Source organism: Rhynchophorus ferrugineus, unplaced genomic scaffold (assembly GCF_030347505.1).
Source record: "Rhynchophorus ferrugineus isolate W39M unplaced genomic scaffold, kcgeb_rfMv2 rfM3, whole genome shotgun sequence".
Taxonomy (NCBI): Eukaryota; Metazoa; Arthropoda; class Insecta; order Coleoptera; family Curculionidae; genus Rhynchophorus; species Rhynchophorus ferrugineus.
The window spans coordinates 36,042,509-36,064,278 of record NW_027472582.1 but is presented as its reverse complement, the minus strand read 5'-3'; the positions used below and the strand labels follow the sequence as shown (position 1 = coordinate 36,064,278).

The following is a 21,770-nucleotide window of genomic DNA, read 5'->3' as shown; positions in this document are numbered from 1 at the left end:
TTATTTAGCTTTCCATCAATCCTATGTTCCATATATCCATAGTCGGGCACATTATTACCAAAGCATTTGCAAACCATTGCGCTACCACCATACTTAACAGTCTGTAGAGTACATGCTTCTGGAGTGTGTTGGCTATTTGACTGGAACACAACAACACGTTTATTAAATAAAAAAATCGGAAATTTTGGTATATCTGATCAGATATTAGAGAGTCCAGTTTTCTTTTAATGACTCTTATTATTGTGACCTGTATTTTTCTAGCTATATGGTTGTATACACTGTGATTAGACAGCAACATTTACATTTATTGCAATTTTAAGTGATAGATATTCATAAACTCACTCATTTACTCACTCAAATTTGCGATGTCAATTTTCCTAATACATTATCATTAAAAACCAACCAAAGATCAAGCGGTTGAAAACATAACTATATAACTCGCAATTAACAAATGTAACAAATATTATCGTAGTCCGTATGCACGCAAAGAAGTCATATTTTTTTGTTATTTTTAGTTATTAGTTGTTAAAACGTTGTCTTTTACATATTTTTCCACTTGAAAACATTTGCGTAACAATTATTCAGAAGTTAACTTTCCGAAAAGCACCCGCTCCTGATGGTATCCGACAAATTCAAATCATTTATCAGAAATAGCTTATTAAGCGAAAAAATATCATTAGAATCTTCAGATTGCAAACATTTCTATCTAACCGGAAGAGCGCCTATATTGATGTTATTGCGAAAAAGGGAGACAAATCAGTAGTTGAAAATGCTAAAAGAAAACACAAACTGGACAAAATGGACAAAATAATTAAATTTTGGCCTATTCTTTGAGTTTCCTAACACACAACAGATTCCAGTTGGTAAAATGCAAGTTGCATGGCCGACCGAGGCCAACATAAGATATTTTGAGTTTTTTAGAGGAGTGTTTGCCATTTGCCGGGTTACGACCCGGTACCGGGCCATCGAAATAAAATACCGTGTCGAAACAACAGTTGAGTGGTAGTGAGTTAATACAGCCAAGTACAAGTTCTAATATTGATTCCATCAAACGGGCGCACGATGAACAGGTAAAGGAATCTTCAAAAAAGAAAAGAGGTCACATGGATTCGAAAATATCTTGAAGATTACATTCAATTCGGATACAGATAATAAATCATTATGTGTAATTTGCAATGTCAAATTATCAAACGAATCAATGAAACTTTCAAAGTTGCAGCGGCATTTGGAATTAATACATTCTGACTACAAAAAAAGGCAATACAGTTCTTGGCAAATAAGAAGAGAGAGTTAAATAATAGAAAGAATATGGAATCACATGGAACTCGAGCTCACAATCTTGTCCTAGCTTCTTATGAAATTTCACAATTAATTGACATGTCCGGCTATCCACATGTTAATGGTAAGAAGATAATACTTTCGTCCCCAAAAATTGCAGCGTCTTGTTTATTACAGCAAAGCCTAGTAAGTCAGATTTATCGAATAAGACACTAAAGCATAGGATTGTGGATATAACGGATGACATAAAAAAAACAGTCGTAGGCCAGCTGAAATCATGTCATTATTTTTCCTTGCAAATCGATAAAAGTACAGACATATCGGATAATATAAATCTGATATGTTTTGTACGATATGATTTTGAGAATACTATTTATGGAGAGTTCTTGTTTTGTAATTATTTGCCAATAAGAACGACAGTCGAAGAAATATTTAACTTGTTAACGACAATATCAACAAAAATAACATTAAATGGAAGAAGTGTGTGGGATTGAGTAGTAATGGCGCACCAACAATGTCATGCATTCATATTGGGCTTTATCTAAGGGTAAAAGTTGTAGCGGAATGTGTGAAGAAACGGTGTGTGAAAATGTGTATGAAGTAGCGTTGGGAATTATCGACTGAAAACAATCGAAACAGTCGACAGTCAAAAAAAGTCAAAAATAGTAATTACTACCTATATAAACTGTGAGAGAGGAAAATACGAAGATAATTGCTTGGAGCAGGTTGGTTCCAACGGTAGTATAAGAGAGACGGAGATGTACATATTCGTTCCCGTACTAATTTTAAAAAAGAAAAGGAAAAAAATAATTACTGAATACTGTTAATATGCAATTAATAATCTAATTTTAAAGGAAGTAGAAGTACTTTTATATTTGAATGTTCTGTGGATCTGTAAAAATTAATGCTTTATTTATTATTGAACGGAAATATTTTTAACAAAAATCGAGATTGTAATCGAAATATTACCTATTATTGCCATAAATACAGTCAAAAGTATTTTACCATTTATCATTCACAATTTTAATCTTTGTACCCTATTACATTAACAATCTCGAAAAATATCGTTCCAAAATACTGCTATATTAATATGCAATATATTGTTATTTACAAACAAACTACCAAAAAAAATCATAAAACTATATATATATATATATATATATATATATATATATATATATATATATATATATATATATATATATATATATATATATAATATATAAATCTATGTACATCTATGGTACATTATTGTCAAGGTGGCGGCTAGGGCGACAGAGTCAGAACGTTAAAAATCAATCGCATCAAACTAGCAGAACCAAAAATAGTAACTAAAAGTATATGACTGAAACAGTCGATAGTAAATAGTATCAAAATCAGTTGGACCGAAAATAGCGACTGAAAACAGTCGATAGTAAAAAGTAGTCAATTACTAAACAGCCGATAGTCAATTTCAGTCGAAAGTTCCCACCGCTAGTATGAACGCACTATAACATTCACAGAGATGTATTTGTTGTCAAGAAAATGCCTTTACCGTTGACAGCAACAGTGCAAGAGTATGTCAAGTTAATAACTTTATAAAATCTCGTCCACTGAACTCAAGATTATTCTCTGCTTTGTGCAAAGAAATGGAAAGTGATCACGAACATCTGTCATACAGTATGTGCGATGATAAAGCTTATTGATTTAAAAGAAAAAGTAAAAGTTTTTTTAGAATAACATTCCCTAACAGTCAGAGCTGTAATATTTGAATTCAAGGACATAGTGCATGATGTTAACTGGTTGGCAAAAGTGGCTTGTGGACATATCTAATATCTTGAATTTTTAAATAATCTAAACATGGTATTGCAAGGTAACAATGTAACAAAATAAGGTAGAAGCTGCAAGAAAAAAACTTAGTGTGTGGGCACAACACGTGGAAGCAATTAACTCTAAAGCATTTAATATTTTAAGCGAAATACAAAAACATGATTGCATTGTCACAAGACATCTTAACTCAAATTAAAGAACATTTATTAGGACTGAAGAGGAATCCTCAAGAATATTTTCTTTCAATCGATAGCAACAAAGCTGGGATAAGATACCCATTTACATTCAAGTTCCGATTCAGCTAATTCAACTAATTTGCCAGATTCAGATGTCGGCTCGTTAAATGAACTCTCAACTAACATAGCATTCAAAGATATATTTAACCATTAATAGATTTTTGGTTTTCTTGTCTTCAGGAATACACAAAATTAGCTCATCAAGCAATAACTTTTTTAATACCTTTTGTTACATTTTATAAATGTGAAGCTGAGGTTTCAACACCAGTTTAGCTTAAAAATAAATATAGAAACATACTTCGTATCTGAATGATGTGGTTAATGTGGTTTATCCCCGAATTGAATGCTATCATAATATATATCAAAATACTTTAAAATGAGAGTGTTAATATTAGTTATGTTGCGATATTACTACGAATGACTAATAATTACCAAGAAATTTGAACAGTAAAAAGATTTACGCAATATTATCACAATATCTTCAAAGTTATCGTTCTCTTCAAAGTTTGTTATCAAAAGTTCATCAACACTAATATTAACATGTACAACAGCACTGTGTTCTGCTTTTGTATTAATACCACACTACACTACCTCAAAAAACTGTCTTCTTGAGACATGCTCAGAGTCCCGCCCCTCCGGAAACCGAATTGCCTCAGCATTGACATGATTAAAAAGTATTTGTTTATGACTCTGGACAAATTTTTTAATGGTCTGGTTAATGTTATCCATTTGAAGTAATACAGGGCATTAAGACACTAGATCTAGTCGACATAAACCATAATTGGTAAAAAAGCGACTATTAGAAGTTGTCTTATGTTGTTGCCTGTGTAGAATGTTTTCTTTCTTGTTCTTTAAATAAGTCATTCTTAAATATTTGGCATATGCCACTTGGTATGATTTATTCTAACAGGGATGTGTTGATTTATATTATATGTAAAATTCAAGTGAACAGGTTTGGTTTTATTCAAACTGATTCTCCATTCCTTGATCCAATTGCTAATGTTTATGCTCACGTTTGCAATTTCATTCCTGCCTCCTCGTGATCTCCACCTGCAGCCAATTCTAGAAACTGTGTCTGGATAACATTTCGCTTAATTTAAAATGGAACCCCATAATGTTATCCAATGCTGCTGCCACATCTAGAAAAATGGAAGAATAAACTCTTTTTTTTAAATTTGGCATATAGTTGAGTGTTTTTCTCTGTTTATTAGCGGCTTTAGTCTATTAGTATCACTTTTTCGAATAATTTAGAAATTATCGACAATAAGAAAATATGATGTAAAATGAGACTTCATTTGGCTGCTCATTTCCCCTATTTTTGATATCTTAGGGACATTTTCGTGTGCCTTACTTTACGATTGCCCCACCTGGAAGCTATATAAGCTAATAGCTATAATTTTGGCTATAATAAGGATGAGATAATGATCAACATTTATACATCAAGCCTTTTCTACGTTTATATAATTTAGAGTCACATTTCATACTATGAAGAAGTCAATTAAATCTGGGATTTTATTTGTATCTGTAGGCCAATATGTTGCTGTTGTATTGAGTTGGTATACTGCTTGTACTATAAATCTATAACCATTGTAAGTTACAAAATCTATGTATTGTTCCATAAAATTTGGTTGTTATAATATAATTCTATATAATTTGGTTTGTCGAATGATCTATATCTAAATATTTTAAAATAAGAATGTTAATAACGATAAGTAAACAATATTTTTCAATTTAGCCTCAACGTATTTGTATAACATTGTAACTATAACCGCTATATTTATTGACATAAGAGCCATTAATTCTTTAGTGTGTATTAGAAGTTAACAAGGCGGCTTATTACCGGTATAACCGATGATTCGGCTTGTTTCTTTTCAAGATAAAACCTAGCTACTTAAATATTTCTTTTTGTTTTTGAGATTATAATCTTAAAGGAGAAAAAAACTAGAACTTGCATTACAAGTTTTCAAGCTTCATGTATGCCGCCTAACGACGATATTATATTACATAGAATAAAAACTAATAAACAGTGGCGTTCCAAAAAAGTAACCAGAGATTGGACGATTTAAAATGATCAAGCGCTATCTAAAACCATGGTTGTCTAATATGAAATTATTCATTAAAAATATATAAATATTGATAATTCGGTGATATTATTCCTCATTTTCTTTTATGAATTTTTATAGATGTTTTATAAATATATTTCTTCATATATTTATAAAAACTTATACATTTTTTACCTTAATTTAATTGTGAATATCTTAATCAGAATGTTATGGAGCTCCCTAATCCTAACCGAAACTTGGATATTCAAAATAAGTATGCAACAATAATAGAATCTGATACAAAAATGTACAATTAATAACATCTTCATTAAATATGCGTACTACAATCTTAGTTAATAGACAGGTAAAACGATTGCGATATGTATATATTAATAATCACTATGTATCTCCCAATTTAAAATTACAAGTTAATAGTAACACTTATACACTATACAAGTTCGTGTGTTTTGGTTCGCTTCAATCTTGGGGCTTTAGTAAGCTCATTTCATGTTTTAAGGCAAAATCTTCGACCACGTAGGTTCATTTAAGTTTGATATCATCGTGCAGTTCTTCGTTGGTTATGTAGAGATAAACATTGATAATTAATCATTGAGATCTTGTTTTGATAGCACCTACTTAGTTTTCGGTTTGATGTTTTTATGTAATTCCATATTTGCACCCCGTATATATCCTTATAGACTTTCTAATTGAGTGATAAAACAATAAACAAGTGATACAACAATAGGCCAAGATGGGAGTATCTTCCGACTATCAAGTATAGTTCTATAATTATGGGTCTATCGTGCTGTGCTTTTTATCCAATTTGACATTTTAAACACCTAATTAATTTCTTTTAATTTTATTTTAGTTGGCAATGTTGAACATATCCAGAGGTGGTCTTAAGATGAGAAACTCTAATTTCTTCCGAAATGATACGACTCCAGCAATTAACAATAGTTCCGCGATAACAGTTTTCCCGTCTTATGTATTAATACCTGGTTAAATGCTTGTGGGACGTCAATGAATATTGCTGGAATAAACATATATGGTACTTAATATGATGATTGCTTTTTATGGCAGTTATTTCAATAATCCAAGTGAAATATCATCATATTTAGAATTGAGGCTACTGTCAATTTCCCGAAGAACTACTACGGTAGCCAACAGTTTTATAACTATTTCTGCCTGATAAACAGATGTTGCAGAATGTATATCGTTCCGTTGATCATTTTTGCATGGATTAGATCATTTATTTCAATAATTATTAATAAGCAGTACTCGAATAATTGATCAATTAAATCTTCGAGTTGCTTTTCAGAACGAATAATCTTTGTTTGCTTCCGAGCTTAATTCACTAACATTTTTTGAAGCAATTTTGTTTATGTTATTTAATCTTTTGATTCGTCTGATTGTTTGGTTCCATGTCATACTTCTTCTTTATTTTAAAATATCCCTAGGTTCAAGGGAGTAATATACTTCATAATCTGATTGGTTTCTTGTTCTTGGGATAGCTTCTTTTGTTGATCGGTGTTGACCGAATCTGTTCTATTGGATTTTGGGTTTGTTGCTTAATGCATATTAAAATGAATAGCTATAGTAATGTCACCAGGGTTAAATTATTTTTGTTTGTGATCGATGATTTATATGATGTATAAAGTGAATTAAATGTATATATAGTCTATTCAAAGTTTTTTTGTTCATACGTCATCAAGATGTTTAATGTATTGCCTGCCGCAATTTGTGAATTCGTTTCAGAATCAGACAATATTTTCCTTCTCATACTATTCTAGTTAAAAAGAGACACAATGCTGTCTGATTAGTTCGAACGCGTAAACGAATTAGCCTGTCAAAGTCGTCCGGTGTCAGACGTATGTAAAATTCTTGAAAGCAATAATGAAAAGAAATTATAACTCTAATATATAAACTATTGTGACTGCATAATTAACTGTAGTTTTTAAGTGTACTATAATGTTAAAATAAATTATACTTGTTAACATTTTTGTTCAATTATTTTATTTAGATTGGAATTTTGTTGTATGTCAAAGCCAAACTGAACTAAAACTCAGAGTTGTTGCGGCAACATTGCGACGTTTTAACGCCACAAATTTAGATGTAGTATGTGCAAAATAACTTCGATTAGACTATGTTACTTTTACAATACTTTGAAGTCAGTAAAACACCTATATCTCTGAAAGTCATTTAATTTCTTTAATACTCTTAAAATATCAATTTAAAATTTAAAAAATAATTCAAATTTTTTTAGAATACTAGAATACCATCTTAAATATACAATATTCGTCGTTACTGAACTATCGAATAATTCGAACTAATTTTCGTAACCCCTAAATCCCAAATGTATGTTGATCTCCAGCGTAGCTGGTCTTAATAGTATATTCACAGCTGTAAGCACTTTTAAGGTACAATCTCGGATTATGGAACTCAGTACATTCGCCATGTTGGTGCGTTTTATATTAAATAATTTACTCAATAATGCTGTGAATGATTGACTCAGCTTTGCTTGAACTCGCCTCAAATATGGACAAAAACAGAGAGAAAATATATTTTATTGGAATTATATTTTGAAGTTTCCCTTCGATATATGTGATAAGGAAAGCCAGGTGGATGAAAATGTGAACAGTGATTATTGTTCTGATACTGTATCAGTAAATTAAGTACAGTTGGTTTCATTGAGTCCGTTTCGGTATTTCGTATATATTACAGGAGTACCACGGTCTCAATTTTCGAAATATGGAAATGTGGCATAAACATTATTTCCACAAAACCAACCTTTATATATGAGTGCCACATAAGTTAAGCCAGAAAAACCTCATAGAGCACAGTTCTATTTGTGAATCGAAAGTATAAAGCTTAGAAGCTTAGTGAACTATTAAATACTTTTGTGTATATGTAATTAAAAATATGATAAAGAATGAGTCTGTTAACAAGTGGACAAATATCTCGAACAAAGTAACATCTAACAGTGTTGCTGGAAAGTCAATCAGTTTTTATAATAAAAAGTTGCTTTAATTTCATTTCATATTTAGAATCCATGCCGATTCACAAACATGTTCATATTCTTTCATTATAATCAGTTGCAGTCGATTAGTTTTTGCTAAAACGCCAGTATCATTTATACCGTCGTTTCCCTACGTACGGAGTTACGACTCAAATGGATTAATAAAATACTCGCGAATCTAGGGTACAGGTCAAACCAAGAAAGTTTTGCAATGGGTAAGATTGAGAAGGAATCATATATTATAAGTTTCTCCGCTACGACTAAACTGTAAATCCGCACCTGTATGAACAATTTGATTGTTTCAAATAATCAATCGCGCTGAGGTTGCTAACTTTGGCCGTTAGAGCAAGAATTGTCTTGCATCAAGACAATACCGAGTCACACTTATCGATAACAACATGCCAGAAGGTGGTTAAGAGGGACCGGATCGCTCTGAACATGGCGCCAAGTGATTGACTCCCGAGAATAATATTGTTTGAGTAAAATAATTTGTTTCACAACACATTATTATTTACACCCAGTTAAATAAATAATAACATAAAAAATAAAGATTTTAAACTATTTGTATGTTCCACGGTTGATCGCTGCACTAAATCCGCATTGTATCATTTAATAACAGCGTATAAACGAACATATTCAACACTTCAATTCAACTTTGGATTATACTCAGATACCACTCCTCATACAGTCAGACAAATGAGACATTTTCTGTAAAGACAAATTAATTAAAATCCTGTGTGACTTACTTAAGCTAGTAAGAGTTATATGAATTTATATTCTAAGTTAAGAGGTTCTCGCTAAAGCTGTACTACATAAATTTTAATATTTTAATTTGATTATGTAAAATTCTCTAATATCAATTTACTAGCAATGGGCAACAAATATTTAATATGATTTCCATTATTTAATGACATGTAAAATATTGCTTCAGTAATATCTGTACAAACTCCTGTACAAACTTCTATTATTCTAAATACTATAAATGTCTATTAATCAGGTCAGATGGTGGTAAATGTCTTAGTGTATACACTTCACTGACATCGTACACATTTAATTATTTGGCGAGCGTATTCGATTACACTAGCACCCTTTCAGAGTACTTATACTGACACCATAGAGTAATATGATGATACAAAACATAGTATAAAACGGAATCCCCCATGCATTAGTTGCAAAAAAGTTTAATTTTTTTCGCACTAGAGGCTGACTGTGAGACATTAGAGTCCATGCCGATTCAGAAATATGTTCATATTTATTCGAATTTTCACTGGATTCCATCTTCCATTATTATCAGTTGCAGTCGATTAGTTTTTGTGCTGACTGTGCCAATAAGAGTACCGGGAAATTTAAAATATGATAATAATATTAATAATAATAAAAATAAGAGTAAAAATAAAATAACAATAAAAGTTTTAAAAAATAATTTACAAAATACATGAAAAAATACTATATAATTTAACAATCGGAACTGTTACAAAATTTTCATTACAGTAGTATATTATTATTTTAAAGAATATATAATTTTCTATTTTTAATCACAATATATTAACATATAACACATAATACTAAACAATTTGCACAAAAAAATTTATACTTTAAAATATACAAAATGTTATAAAATATATGAAGACTTATACAAAGTATAAATTGTTTTAAATATATACTTTGAATATGAAACATTTTTTACTATAATAAATATAACTGAGGCAAATATACAACACAATATATTATGTTGAAGACTAACATATCTATGTTTAAATCTTTTCTTTGAGATATATTTATTGCAAATATATAATTGTACGTCATCCACATATGCTGAATTATATTTACTTGTTGCAATAGAAAATGTTTAATTTTTACCTTTTGCAGTTTTGTTGACTTTTCTCACACACCAGAACAAACAACACGTAACATTATCATTGTAATTATATGTCTTTGAGAATTAGATTATATTTAATAATATAGGTATTTGTTTATATAAAATGATTACTAGTATTGCTTGTGTTATATTACTAAGTGTTAAGATAAGCAAGCATTGTGAATTGAATTGACACTGTCAAACAATTTATCGAAAAATAGTATCAGTTTTGCAGTGTGAACAGTGTCATCTTTTAGCGGGATGCCTTGCATTATTAGGGTGATATACTGGTCAAGATATTAATTACACTTCATTTAACATAATAATGATATGAAAATTAAAACTAAAAGACCTGACTTCAGCTCTTAACCTTCAATTCGTTTATTTTCCCTAATAACATGACTGTCAGTAAGCCTATCACAACATTGAAATTGGTCCCTTTTATTAATTATATAAAATTGTTCAAAATTAAACAGATCATTTTAACTAACTAACTTAACTAAATAAGAACTGAAAAAAGTGAATTAAATATTTAACAGGTTATAAGTTGTTTAAGTTTGCTTTGTTGAGAAATTCATTCCAACTCGAAAGAGACGCTTTCGATAAAAGGTTTCTCGAAATAAAATATTTCGGTTTAATTTTGTATATAAATCGTTTCTATTAGAAATATATAATTATCAAAAAGGTTAAAAATATCCATGAATTTTTTGATTATTTCCACAAAATATAAACACTCCTACTGTATGTCTTACTTTCTAAAACAAATTTCTGAAAGCTAATTATGTCAAATTTAGCTCTCCTGTCAAATGAATATTTCTAGCCACATAGAGGCAAAAAAACTAAACCTCTGTGTCACATGCGCCGATTTAAGATCTCTTTCTATATTCTCTATAATTTATGCACTATCATACTTATTATAGGTTTTAGGGGGGATATCGAACTGAATTAATTTTTTACAGCCGTAATACGGGCTTCGTCTATCACATGCACTTTATTTTGGAGACAATGCCAATACCTCCTGACAATGCCTTTATGAAACAAAACGTCTTTATCTAAACATATATATATTACTTTTTAATTAGAAACAACACGATAATTACCTTTATTTTTAAATCACTTTCAAGAATCGCACTGACTTCCTGGCATTCTTTTTCACTACGTATTTAGTACTAAAAAAAGGAATATTTGAAATATAATTATTAAAGTGATATGTTTGTGGTGGCCGAGCATTTGGGATGTGTTATCCGTCTGACTCAACTTCCTAAACAAATTAATGATAGGTTAAAAGCTCAACAAGATGATAACATAATAATTATAATATTAAACAACAAAACTACCAGAATGTTATGATACTTAAGACTATTTTATTTTACAGAAATATGGGGCGACTTATTGGACCAGATCACAAACATAAACTCATTCAACGCATCGTTCCCCACTGAATATTTTATGTGTTGGCTGAAATGCTAACGATTCGAAGGGTTCGATTATATGCTCTGATTCCTTACATTTTACACAAGTTAATGATACGTTAAAAGCTAAACAAGATGATAACATAATAATTGTAACATTGTAGACTAATAAAGTTACCAGAATGTTATGATACCTAAGACTATTTTGTTTTACGGAAATATGATTATGATAAGGGAAAAAACAATTTTAAACTATTTGCATTTGCTTTAGTAATGAGTAATTAGAAAGTATAGCCCATCCAATAAAACGGACAATGCATATATTGCAGTTTGTAGAAATGTAAAATACACTTTAAACCCGGAGCGGATTTTTCCTTCCTATTTTATCCCAGTTAAAAAGAGATATAATATTGCTTGATGCGTTGGAACATGTTTGCGATTCAGTTTGTAAAATTCTATTTGGGCTCGTATTAGTGGACCATGTTGCCAAATTCATGTAAGAGTCTTAAAACCATTCGTGATAATAATTACGTACTCACGTCATACATTTTAATGACGTGCATTGGCTGTTTTATTAGACGGGTCATATTAAATGAGTACGAAAAATAAACATCAACTCCTCTTTATTTCAGAAATTGTTTCTTTAAGTCATTTCAGAATAAGTTGCCACTTATCAATTTCACTCATTGAATATTTTATGTTTTGACTGAAATGCTAACGATTGAACCAACCTAAGGTTCGATTATATGCTCTGATTTCTTACTTTCACTACAAAAAACCCTTCTACTGTTAGTTATTAATAGTTTAAACTTTTGATTGATTTATGTAACGGTGCATCTTCTAAACCGAAGCATCCCCTTCCTCTAGATTATCAATCATAAAGGATGTTGATAATGAAATAGCTGAGATGTTAGCTAGAGGCTCAATATAGAATGCCATCTGGTAAAATAAGCAATCGATTTTTTGCTTGCGTGATCTCAACTGCGAAAGACATTACAACCCTGTTTTACTTACTTAACCTGGTATATTGCAAAAGTTAAATGCCACAAGGGTTCATGTTTTTCTAAATCAAGGAAATGGTAACAAAAAAAACGAAAGCTACGAAAAAAAAAAGACGAAACAAAATAGAACGATATGTTCTAATATTTTCTTATATCTAAAATTTATCTTTACAATAACTTGAATCTAGTCATACATCTATGAGGACCCATCGGCCCTATTTTAGTATCTGGTGTAATAATGTTTATATACTTTGATTCTTTTGAGTATGCGTCTTGTTCTGGTGTTATTTAATAGTTGTACTAATTCGATGTTGACATAAGAATGACATTTCTAAGTCTGTCCTCATGTACAATTCCCTTGGTTTACTGAGCGAAATTCCGTATCTGAAGGTATCGGTGTAAATAACAAGTCCTGTGGTATCTCGGACCACTTCTTGGTATAATACTTCTCAGGAATACATTAGCAATTTATTATGTACTGATTATTGTAATTTTCTTCCAATTAACCAATACATTTTCCTACATTTTTAACTCCAGTTCTTCCCTTTTCTTTTTTAAAAGTTTTGCATCAAGATTCATTCCGAGATATTTAGCGTTGTTACTACATGGAATGATAATATACTGTTATAGTTGTTTTTTAGGGTAAATGATGTGGCTCGGTGAATGGAGGTAAAACGAAATGAAACAGTGGTGTTTACATTATGTGACCGTTATTTATTGGCTATATAAAAAAATGTGAAAAATACAATTAGATAAAACGGATGGCAGCGGTGTTACCTGGAGACGAGGCTTGGGCAGTCGATGGTGGCACGTCTAAACCAAACGATGGTTGAGCACTGAATGAATGGAAATACCCTTCAATAACATCCCAGATAAACGTCTCGGGGTTGCCAGCTATTTGTTATCGGGTTCTAGTTGGCGCTGCTGGCACCCCGCCCGTGTTCAACATCTGGGATTATATTTCTGGGTATTTTGTAGACCGTTATTCCACAATGTAAAATTCGACATGCCTCAAGGTCGCTACGGTTTAATGGCTTTTCCATTTAAGTAAATTAAAAGCAGTATTAAGGAGAAAACAAATAAATAACAATATCTCATTATGTTTGTTAAGTACTAAATAATTATGTTATATTAATATTAAATTAATGTCTAACTTTATTGCTTAGTGACTGTTTGGTGCACTGTGAAGAATAAAACATTTTTTTACAAGCATATTGTCAATTGAGTTGTTAGTTCTTTGATCTATAGTAAAAGCTATAAACGTTCTGAGATAGCACATGGTAAAATATAATCTATATAAAACTGTTAAGGCAACAATACGTTGTAGATTATAAATGTAATTAATTTGCTTTTAACAAAATTCCGACGAACATCTTCTAGACAACACGGTACAGACAATAGTCAATATATCCTCGTTAATTACTGAAAATTGACTTGATTTCGAACTGTTATGTTTGCGATTGTTCGTAGGCAAGAGTGCAAAAGTAATTCCAAACACGCCAGTCGCTACGCTTATAGCCGAGCACCGTGCTTCTTGGCTTACTTTAAGAATTAAGAAGATTAAGGTGCATTCACTAAAAAAATCAAAATTTTAGCGTATGACTAAAAGAAATATTTGGTTTTGTTGAACTTGGACATAGCTTGAAGCTGTTAAACAGTGACGGTTAATAGAGTATTAAATTATTTGTATATATTATATTAATAAATCGATTGAAAATTTGCTTGGAATCAATAAAGTTCCCGAATAATATGAACACATATTTCATTATTATTGTTAGTGCCTTAAACATAGATACATCTTTTACTATGATAACTGTGTCGTCGGCAAATGTTCCAAGTACTGTTTCATTTCTTGTTGGTATATCAATAGTATAGAGTAGATACAGGAGTAGTGCCAAGACTACTCGGTGAAACTATAGCTGGAATTGGTTTAAATGTTGAAAATGTCCCTTTATGTGAGACTACATTTTGTTTAAAAAATATATGATTCCAGCAGTCGATCGTAATTCGGCGTAGGAATTTACTGATTTTGTAGATTTATCCCAAATGCCATACCCGGTTAAAACCTTGTGAGATGTCCAGGAATATTGCAGGGCAGTATTTCTTTTCTTCAAATGCCTTTTCAATAACCGCTCTTACTCTGTGCACTTGGTCGATTGTCGAGTGGTGATTTCGATATCCAAACTGGAAATCTGGTATTTCTGTAAATGGTTTAATACGTTTTGACGTATCTCAATCAAAATCAGTTTCTCAAATAATTCGCAGGTATCAGCGAAATAGGCCTGTAAAATTCAACTTGTTCTGCCGGTTTGTCAGGTTTTTTAAGCATAATTATTGGAGCAACCTTAAGACATTCCGAAACATGCTTCAGTCTTAAATAGGCACTGCATATATATATATATATATATATATATATATATATATATATATATATATATGTCAACATGATTATTGTTTTTCGTGGAATTACATTTTATATTAAACTTTTTGAACAATTTCAGTTTTGCACGGCTCATTATTCCCTGCCTACTATTTTTCATTTTAAACTTTTTCAAGTATTTAATCAATGTTTTTAACTCATTAAACAACCAGAGCTTGACTCATATTTCATTCGAACGAAAGCGATCGAATCATTTTATTTCAAAGAATTTTAATAAAGTTTTTAAAAATTCTTCCCTTTTTCGTACATTGCAAGCAACTTATAATGATCAATTATGATTAAATAAATTACGCAATGCTCATTCTCAAAACCAGGCAGCTGTGGCGATATTAACCATTGTTTACATCGAAGACCACAGTAGACAGATATAACCAAACCATAGTAGTAACATTTATTTTGCTATAGTTTCCTGACTTTCCTTTCTAGCCTATTTTTAACATTAGGGCTGTTTTTCAGCTTTACTCAGATCTTTTAAAAATATTTTGAAGTCTCTTTTTTACCAACGAGGGTTTATTTGGACTTGACCTACAGTTTGACTTCGAACCACGGTCTTCGGCATTAAGCCTACCTACTGGCGAGTGACTAACTTAAAAATCATCCCAGAAGACTTCCGGTCTTACCCAGCCTAGTTACTGGCGTGACTGGAATCATTTTCCTTGTCAGATATTCCACTCTTGCCTAGGACAACCACAAAGATTAAATAATAACAAATATAAATTTATAACCATACCCCAGCAGAATTCGAACCCGCGACTATCGTAACAGTAAGTGGCCCGTCCTGTCGCTTTTACCACTGCGCCAACCAAGCCGGCTTTAGTCAGATTTACTTCAACAATCTGCATCAAGAGTCTAGTTCTAAGGAATCCCCGCATGCGCACAAAGGTTTGACTTTACAACGTTGCCACTCGTTAAAAATTATACGTATATTATAAGAAAATAATATAATTAGAAAAATTTTTCTTGAATTCACAAGTTAACCTAATATCATAGAACCTAATATTTCTGTTGAGACCCAAGTTAAAAATTTGTAATGTATTTTTCGTCCCCTATAATATAAAAAATTTAATATGAAGAATCTTTTATAAACATCTTTCATTTCAAAAATAATTTTGAGACGAAAAAAGAGAAAATAAAACAATATGTGAGGCAACAAATATAATTTATTTATCGACATATAAAAACTCAAGCATCCATTTATCTTTAAAATTATTCAATAATATATCACACTATCACAGCACTAAAAAATACCTTCATTGTTTCTTCATCGAATCTCTCCCAATAAAAGCGATGTATGCAAAACCGATGTGCAGAATATACACGTATAAATTCATGACTATATTCTTTTGACATTTCATAGTGCTTCATTTATTATGATTAACGTAAAATCTTCTTTATTTAAAGTAGGTTAGGTACATAAAAACTAAGATTGTGGCTTTATAAAAAGGCTGTATTTTTGACCGTCACATTTATGTTTTGTACCCATTGAATTCAATTGGTTTACTTGCTGAATATTATAGAAATCTTTATGAATCAATAAATCTAATCTTTTTAAATTGCCACTATTTAAATTAGCTCGTATGTTTCATCCAAAATAGCATCTATTTAAATTTTAGCATTTAGCAAACATTCACCTCTCACCCATTGATATACTCGAAAGCAGAAACCGCCAACCGTAAAAATATTAAAGCGAGCCAAACTTCAATGTTTCTTGTTCAAGGAGGTTCTGATTTTGATGTTATATACTCACACTTATATGTACTTTTACTTTCGCAGAGTTAACTACGTCTAAAATATAAAGAATTCGGTATAGAATTGAATCGAATTTGCAACATTAAAATACATATTGAATAGATACGCGCCTGGATGGAATGTCCTTATATGTCTCTTCAGATTAAAAGTTTTTCAATAAATTTTTCGACCAATATATTCACAAATCGATGATTCACTGCTGCCATTTATAATCAAAATATGAACAGTACCAGAACAAATAAACTATAAAAAAAAATCGTTAACCTTACAAAACAGATCTCCTACCAACGCCAGGGCGAAATCCAAAATGGACGTTGTAGTAGGAGGTTGTACCTCTCGATTGCTTGCAAATGGCAACGTCGCATAATTAGGCGGAAACTACCGATGTTTATCGAAAACGGTTGGGATTCTCCAGAACTAGCCACTATTCAATCTGCAATCGTGTTGTCAATTACGTTTATAAAACAAACAAAAACAAATGAATATGTATTACAATACGAAAGACCACGATTTGTTTTGATGAATCAGTGTACTAATAAAATACATGTATGCATCTATTTCTTATAGCAATAGCTAGCCGGGGTAAAATCCTGACAGCAGCAGACAGATTTATTTTAAATCATCGCTTCGCTGTTCAGGGTGTAAGGGCATCTGAAGATCCGAACTAACACAGTCTACCGGAATTTAGACATAAGCTTCCAATTCAGGTGCAGAGAGCCACCTAAGGTGGATTGTTCAGCTATGACTATTGAAATTTGCAGTCACCAAAGCATGAGAAACCATTTAATGTAGGGTATGTCATGGTAATTTGGGTAGAAAATACAGCGACATTCAGAAGAGTGCCAAAGGTAAATTGGCGGACGAATCTACGGGCGACTCACAAATAACATGGAGCTAAATCTGTCTGATAACCTGGATGATGAAACAATTAATGCTTCAATTCGATGATTTGAGCGATGGTTTTTTGAACTACTCAACAACAGCTTTGGTAACTTCAAGGTAATACAGGAACAAAATTTCTTTTTCTCTTCGAACAACTTATATTAACACTTTCTGGAAGATTTGTGAATATGGACTCGCTTTGAAAAAGAAAAGGGTTCACAACACTCATTACTCTCTTCTTCTGTCATAGTGATAAACAAAATATTTTAATCATGTTTAAAAACGCACTTGAACGTATTTTTGTTCAAATGTTAGCCCATGTGGCACTATATACACACAGCTTGCTATGCCCTTAAAATTTAAAGATATTTAAATTTAATTTAATTACCTTAAAATTAAATACCCTATTATTCAATTAGTATTAGCAATTAAATAATATAAATTGTTGCAGGGTTGCCGTATTATTCCCAATAGTGATCGTTTGCCTTACACAGCCATTCATGTTGTTTGCTGAACGTAAAGTAAGAATAATTTGCAGTATGGTGTTGATTAATTTTTTACTACAATCGACGTTTCAGGTTCATAATATTGTTTTGTATCCAGAGAAACATTCTTGGTGTCAAACCACGCCGATTCAACAAGTCGTCGCATCGCCAGGATATGATCCGGTCACTATACAAAACAATGTCTGTGTTGGTGCTTGTTTCAGTTACAGTATACCTAAAAGTGAGCCTGCAGAACCCGGTGAACTGATCGGTCCATATTGTGATAGTTGTCAACCTGCTGAAATAAAATGTTATCATGTAAGTCCTAAAATCGTTAAACCATAAATAATCTTAGGCCCTTATTTTTTAAATTAATTTTGCGGCAATATTGTTTAACGAATAGTTTATTACATGTATATAGGTCAAACATCAAATACCAGTTTTAATGAGCTATGTAAATTCCTACATACCAGTTTGAATACTTCTTTGTATGACAGGCCTACTATGTTCAGCTTCTGTTGCTCTAAATAACATAGAAAATAGAATATTATTTCCGTTTAATTTTTAATAATCTTATCTAAAATTTACTAATCCAGAAATTAATTATCTTCTCCTTATTAACAGAAAAATCAAAGTATTTTCCATAATCCACTTTTTTCATTTAAATACCGTCCACGTTTAAACCCTATAACAAAAACTAATAGTTTAGTATAACCAAATATTAAAATTACGACCACCATATATTATTCATAATAATTAATTCCTGGTCTTAATAAGTTATTTATTTAATACTTTTTATTCAACAAATTATTTAGATGAATAATGAAATTAAATAAATTGTTGTTGTGGTTGTTACAGGTAAATCTACAATCTGATAATAAAAACGTAGATTACCCAAAAATTCTTCAGAAAAGAATACAGATAATTCAAAATTGTTCTTGTCAGAGTTGTGATATGATACGTACTGAAGATTGCGCCATTAATGATACAAACACTTTAGAGCTACCAAAACATCTTTTTGTTGATCAAGAGCAATACAAATTTAATGAAGATGTTATTCATGCAGGTTAGTACTGAATAAAATAAAATGTATGTTATATTTTTTCTATTGATCCTTGATTTATTTCTTTAAAATACAAATATTTCTGGTCAATGTATTAAATTATTCAAAATAATTATATTTAGTAACCTATATTTATTTGTATTTATATTTAATAAAAAATATTATTTTCCTTTATATATTTACAGATTTATATGAAGATCAAAGTACACAGAGTAAACAGCACTTTGAAAACTATTCAAAATTGAAAAACAGTTTGAAAAGATGGTTTGAAGATTATCAAAATAGCACTGGAGAAACAAAAGTAATCTTTTTCCACTGATTTTTAAAAAATAATTTGTATTTATTTTATATTTGTTTCAGAATACAGAATTAGATGACTTGAACCAAAATTTAAATGATATACAAAAGAAAAATGACAAAATAAATAAAGATTTACAGGCATTACCTAAAAGTTTTGGCACCGAAGGGGCTACAAGTCATCACAAAGGTATACATGAAAAATGTATGTATTAAAATTATTAGCGAAATTTACAACTTTTAGGTTCCCATGTTGGCATGGGTATAGTTCATCATCCAAATGATGTAGTTGATACCGATAATAGAAAATCAATTGAAAATAAACTTAATCATCACCACCACCATGGTCACCATCACCATCAAGATGAAAACAGAAGCCATAATAACGCTCATCATCACTTTTTAGGAGAAGAACAACAAATAGGTATATTAAATATATTTTTAAATCATTTGGAGAGCAATAATTAAAGATATTATATTATATTTTTCTATTGAATTTATATCATATATTTTTAGGAGGCAATTTAGAACATCTCATTCGTGGCCCACATGGTTCAATGGTAGCTGCTCCAACTGAAATTAAACTACACATAGACAGCGATTCTTTGAAACCAAATGATGAAGGCCTTGTAGTAGAATATGAGAATCATCACAGAGAAACAATAAATAAAGTTGTTAAGTTAAATCCAGAAGAATAAAAATATAATAAAAGGGAACCCAAATCATCAAATCAATTTTTGTGGTATTTCGTATTGTCGTGCGAAAATTAATTTAACAAAAAAGGGCATCTGATGTTTTCTGGGTACATCTTTAAATTAACAATACTAACACTCAATACAAATAATATCTTGAATTTACCAGAAGAAATAACAATAAACTTGTATTTCCTCTTATAAATTTGTAGAAGCCGAAAGAAGCTATCTTATTGAATTAACTTACCTTCTAATTATAAGTACACAAAAAAATGTTTAGATAAATTTGAATCTAGTCTAAAACATGTTTCGAAAGTTATTGTTTTATTTAGTGATAAACTCATAAATATATCTACTATAACTAAACTTCTGTGGTCTAAATATATAACACGCTTGCCATTAAAAGAAGTACAAGAAAAATGCTCCAATAATTTCAATTATATTTATGTATTTGGATATCCACTTGCTATTAGAGTTGTGAGTAGTTAAAATGAAATATTATTATTTTTAAAAAGTGAATAAATTATAAAATTTTAATGTCTCTCAAAGGCTTTTAATATTATCTTCTAAAGTTTGAATCGGCCCACAACTCAAATATCATAAAGTTATAATTTTATTAATGCCATAAAATTATCTTGACTGTACTAAGTACAAAAGTCATCAAAATATTTAATGAAATATATTGTACATATTATTATAAAAACAAAATTGGGCTGTGTGGTTTACTAATTGGGCAAAGTCCAATAGTAAAATTTTATTATTTAAAATTTCTATACTCTTGTTAATTGTTTAAATTTTTTATTAATCTTACTTCAGATGTATAATATACGTAAATATAACTATCTTTACTTAATTTTGTACTTATTCTTACATTATGTTCAATAAATAATACCTAAAGAATTATAGACTTTTCTTCAGATTCAAGAAACTTCAAAAAAAATCCAATTTCCTGTTTGTATATACATGGTTTAAGATATTTTTCAGTGGATTTTTTGTTTTGTTTTGTTGTGTTTAATAAGAGCTTTTTCAAAAATATTTTAGGGTGTTTACCAGCTTAAAATAAAGGCAGAGACACACATGGCGGTTTCTATTTGCTATTGTCGCTCACAGAAAACTGCCCGTGTTTGAACTAAATTTCGGTTGACGGATGAAAGCCAACCAGGACAATAGATTTGTTAGATAACTACGAAAGTTTTATATTCGGTCATTTACCAATTCAATAAGAGAGCATTATAAAGTTTTATGTTTGAAAAAACGTTAACTGCCGTGAATAGCAGTTGTCAATTGTAGTGAATAGCAATCGTCAACTGTCGTGAACAGCAATCTTTAACTGACGTCAATAGCACCTGTGGTGACCCCCAATATCAACCGCAAAAAAAACGTGTTTTTTTTTCTAATATGTATCGCTCCACATACTTTTTTACGCCATTATTTGGCCGAAAAAATGTCGTGTCTCAAGCCTAAACCTTTCGACAAACCGAATTTTAATATTTCCTCTCTTCATTATAAC

The 21,770-nt window shown here is 30.6% G+C and overlaps 1 protein-coding gene across 1 annotated transcript; it reads left to right on the top strand.

Annotated features, from left to right (window-relative positions):
- Positions 1-1,364: 1,364 nt before the first annotated feature.
- Positions 1,365-21,157, top strand: LOC143193131 (uncharacterized). Its single transcript, XM_076399108.1, has 8 exons — positions 1,365-1,369; positions 18,175-18,244; positions 18,302-18,526; positions 19,067-19,274; positions 19,457-19,572; positions 19,632-19,758; positions 19,813-19,992; positions 20,085-21,157. Coding segments are annotated over exons 1-8 (1,110 nt in total). The 5' UTR covers positions 1,365-1,367; the 3' UTR covers positions 20,267-21,157.
- The last annotated feature ends 613 nt before the right edge of the window (positions 21,158-21,770 follow it).

Excerpts from the sequence above, each read along its gene's own strand:
- LOC143193131 (XM_076399108.1), top strand. Across the intron at positions 19,275-19,456 it reads TGAAGATGTTATTCATGCAG|ATTTATATGAAGATCAAAGT; the intron begins GTTAGTACTGAA and ends ATATATTTACAG. Across the intron at positions 19,759-19,812 it reads GGCTACAAGTCATCACAAAG|GTTCCCATGTTGGCATGGGT; the intron begins GTATACATGAAA and ends TACAACTTTTAG.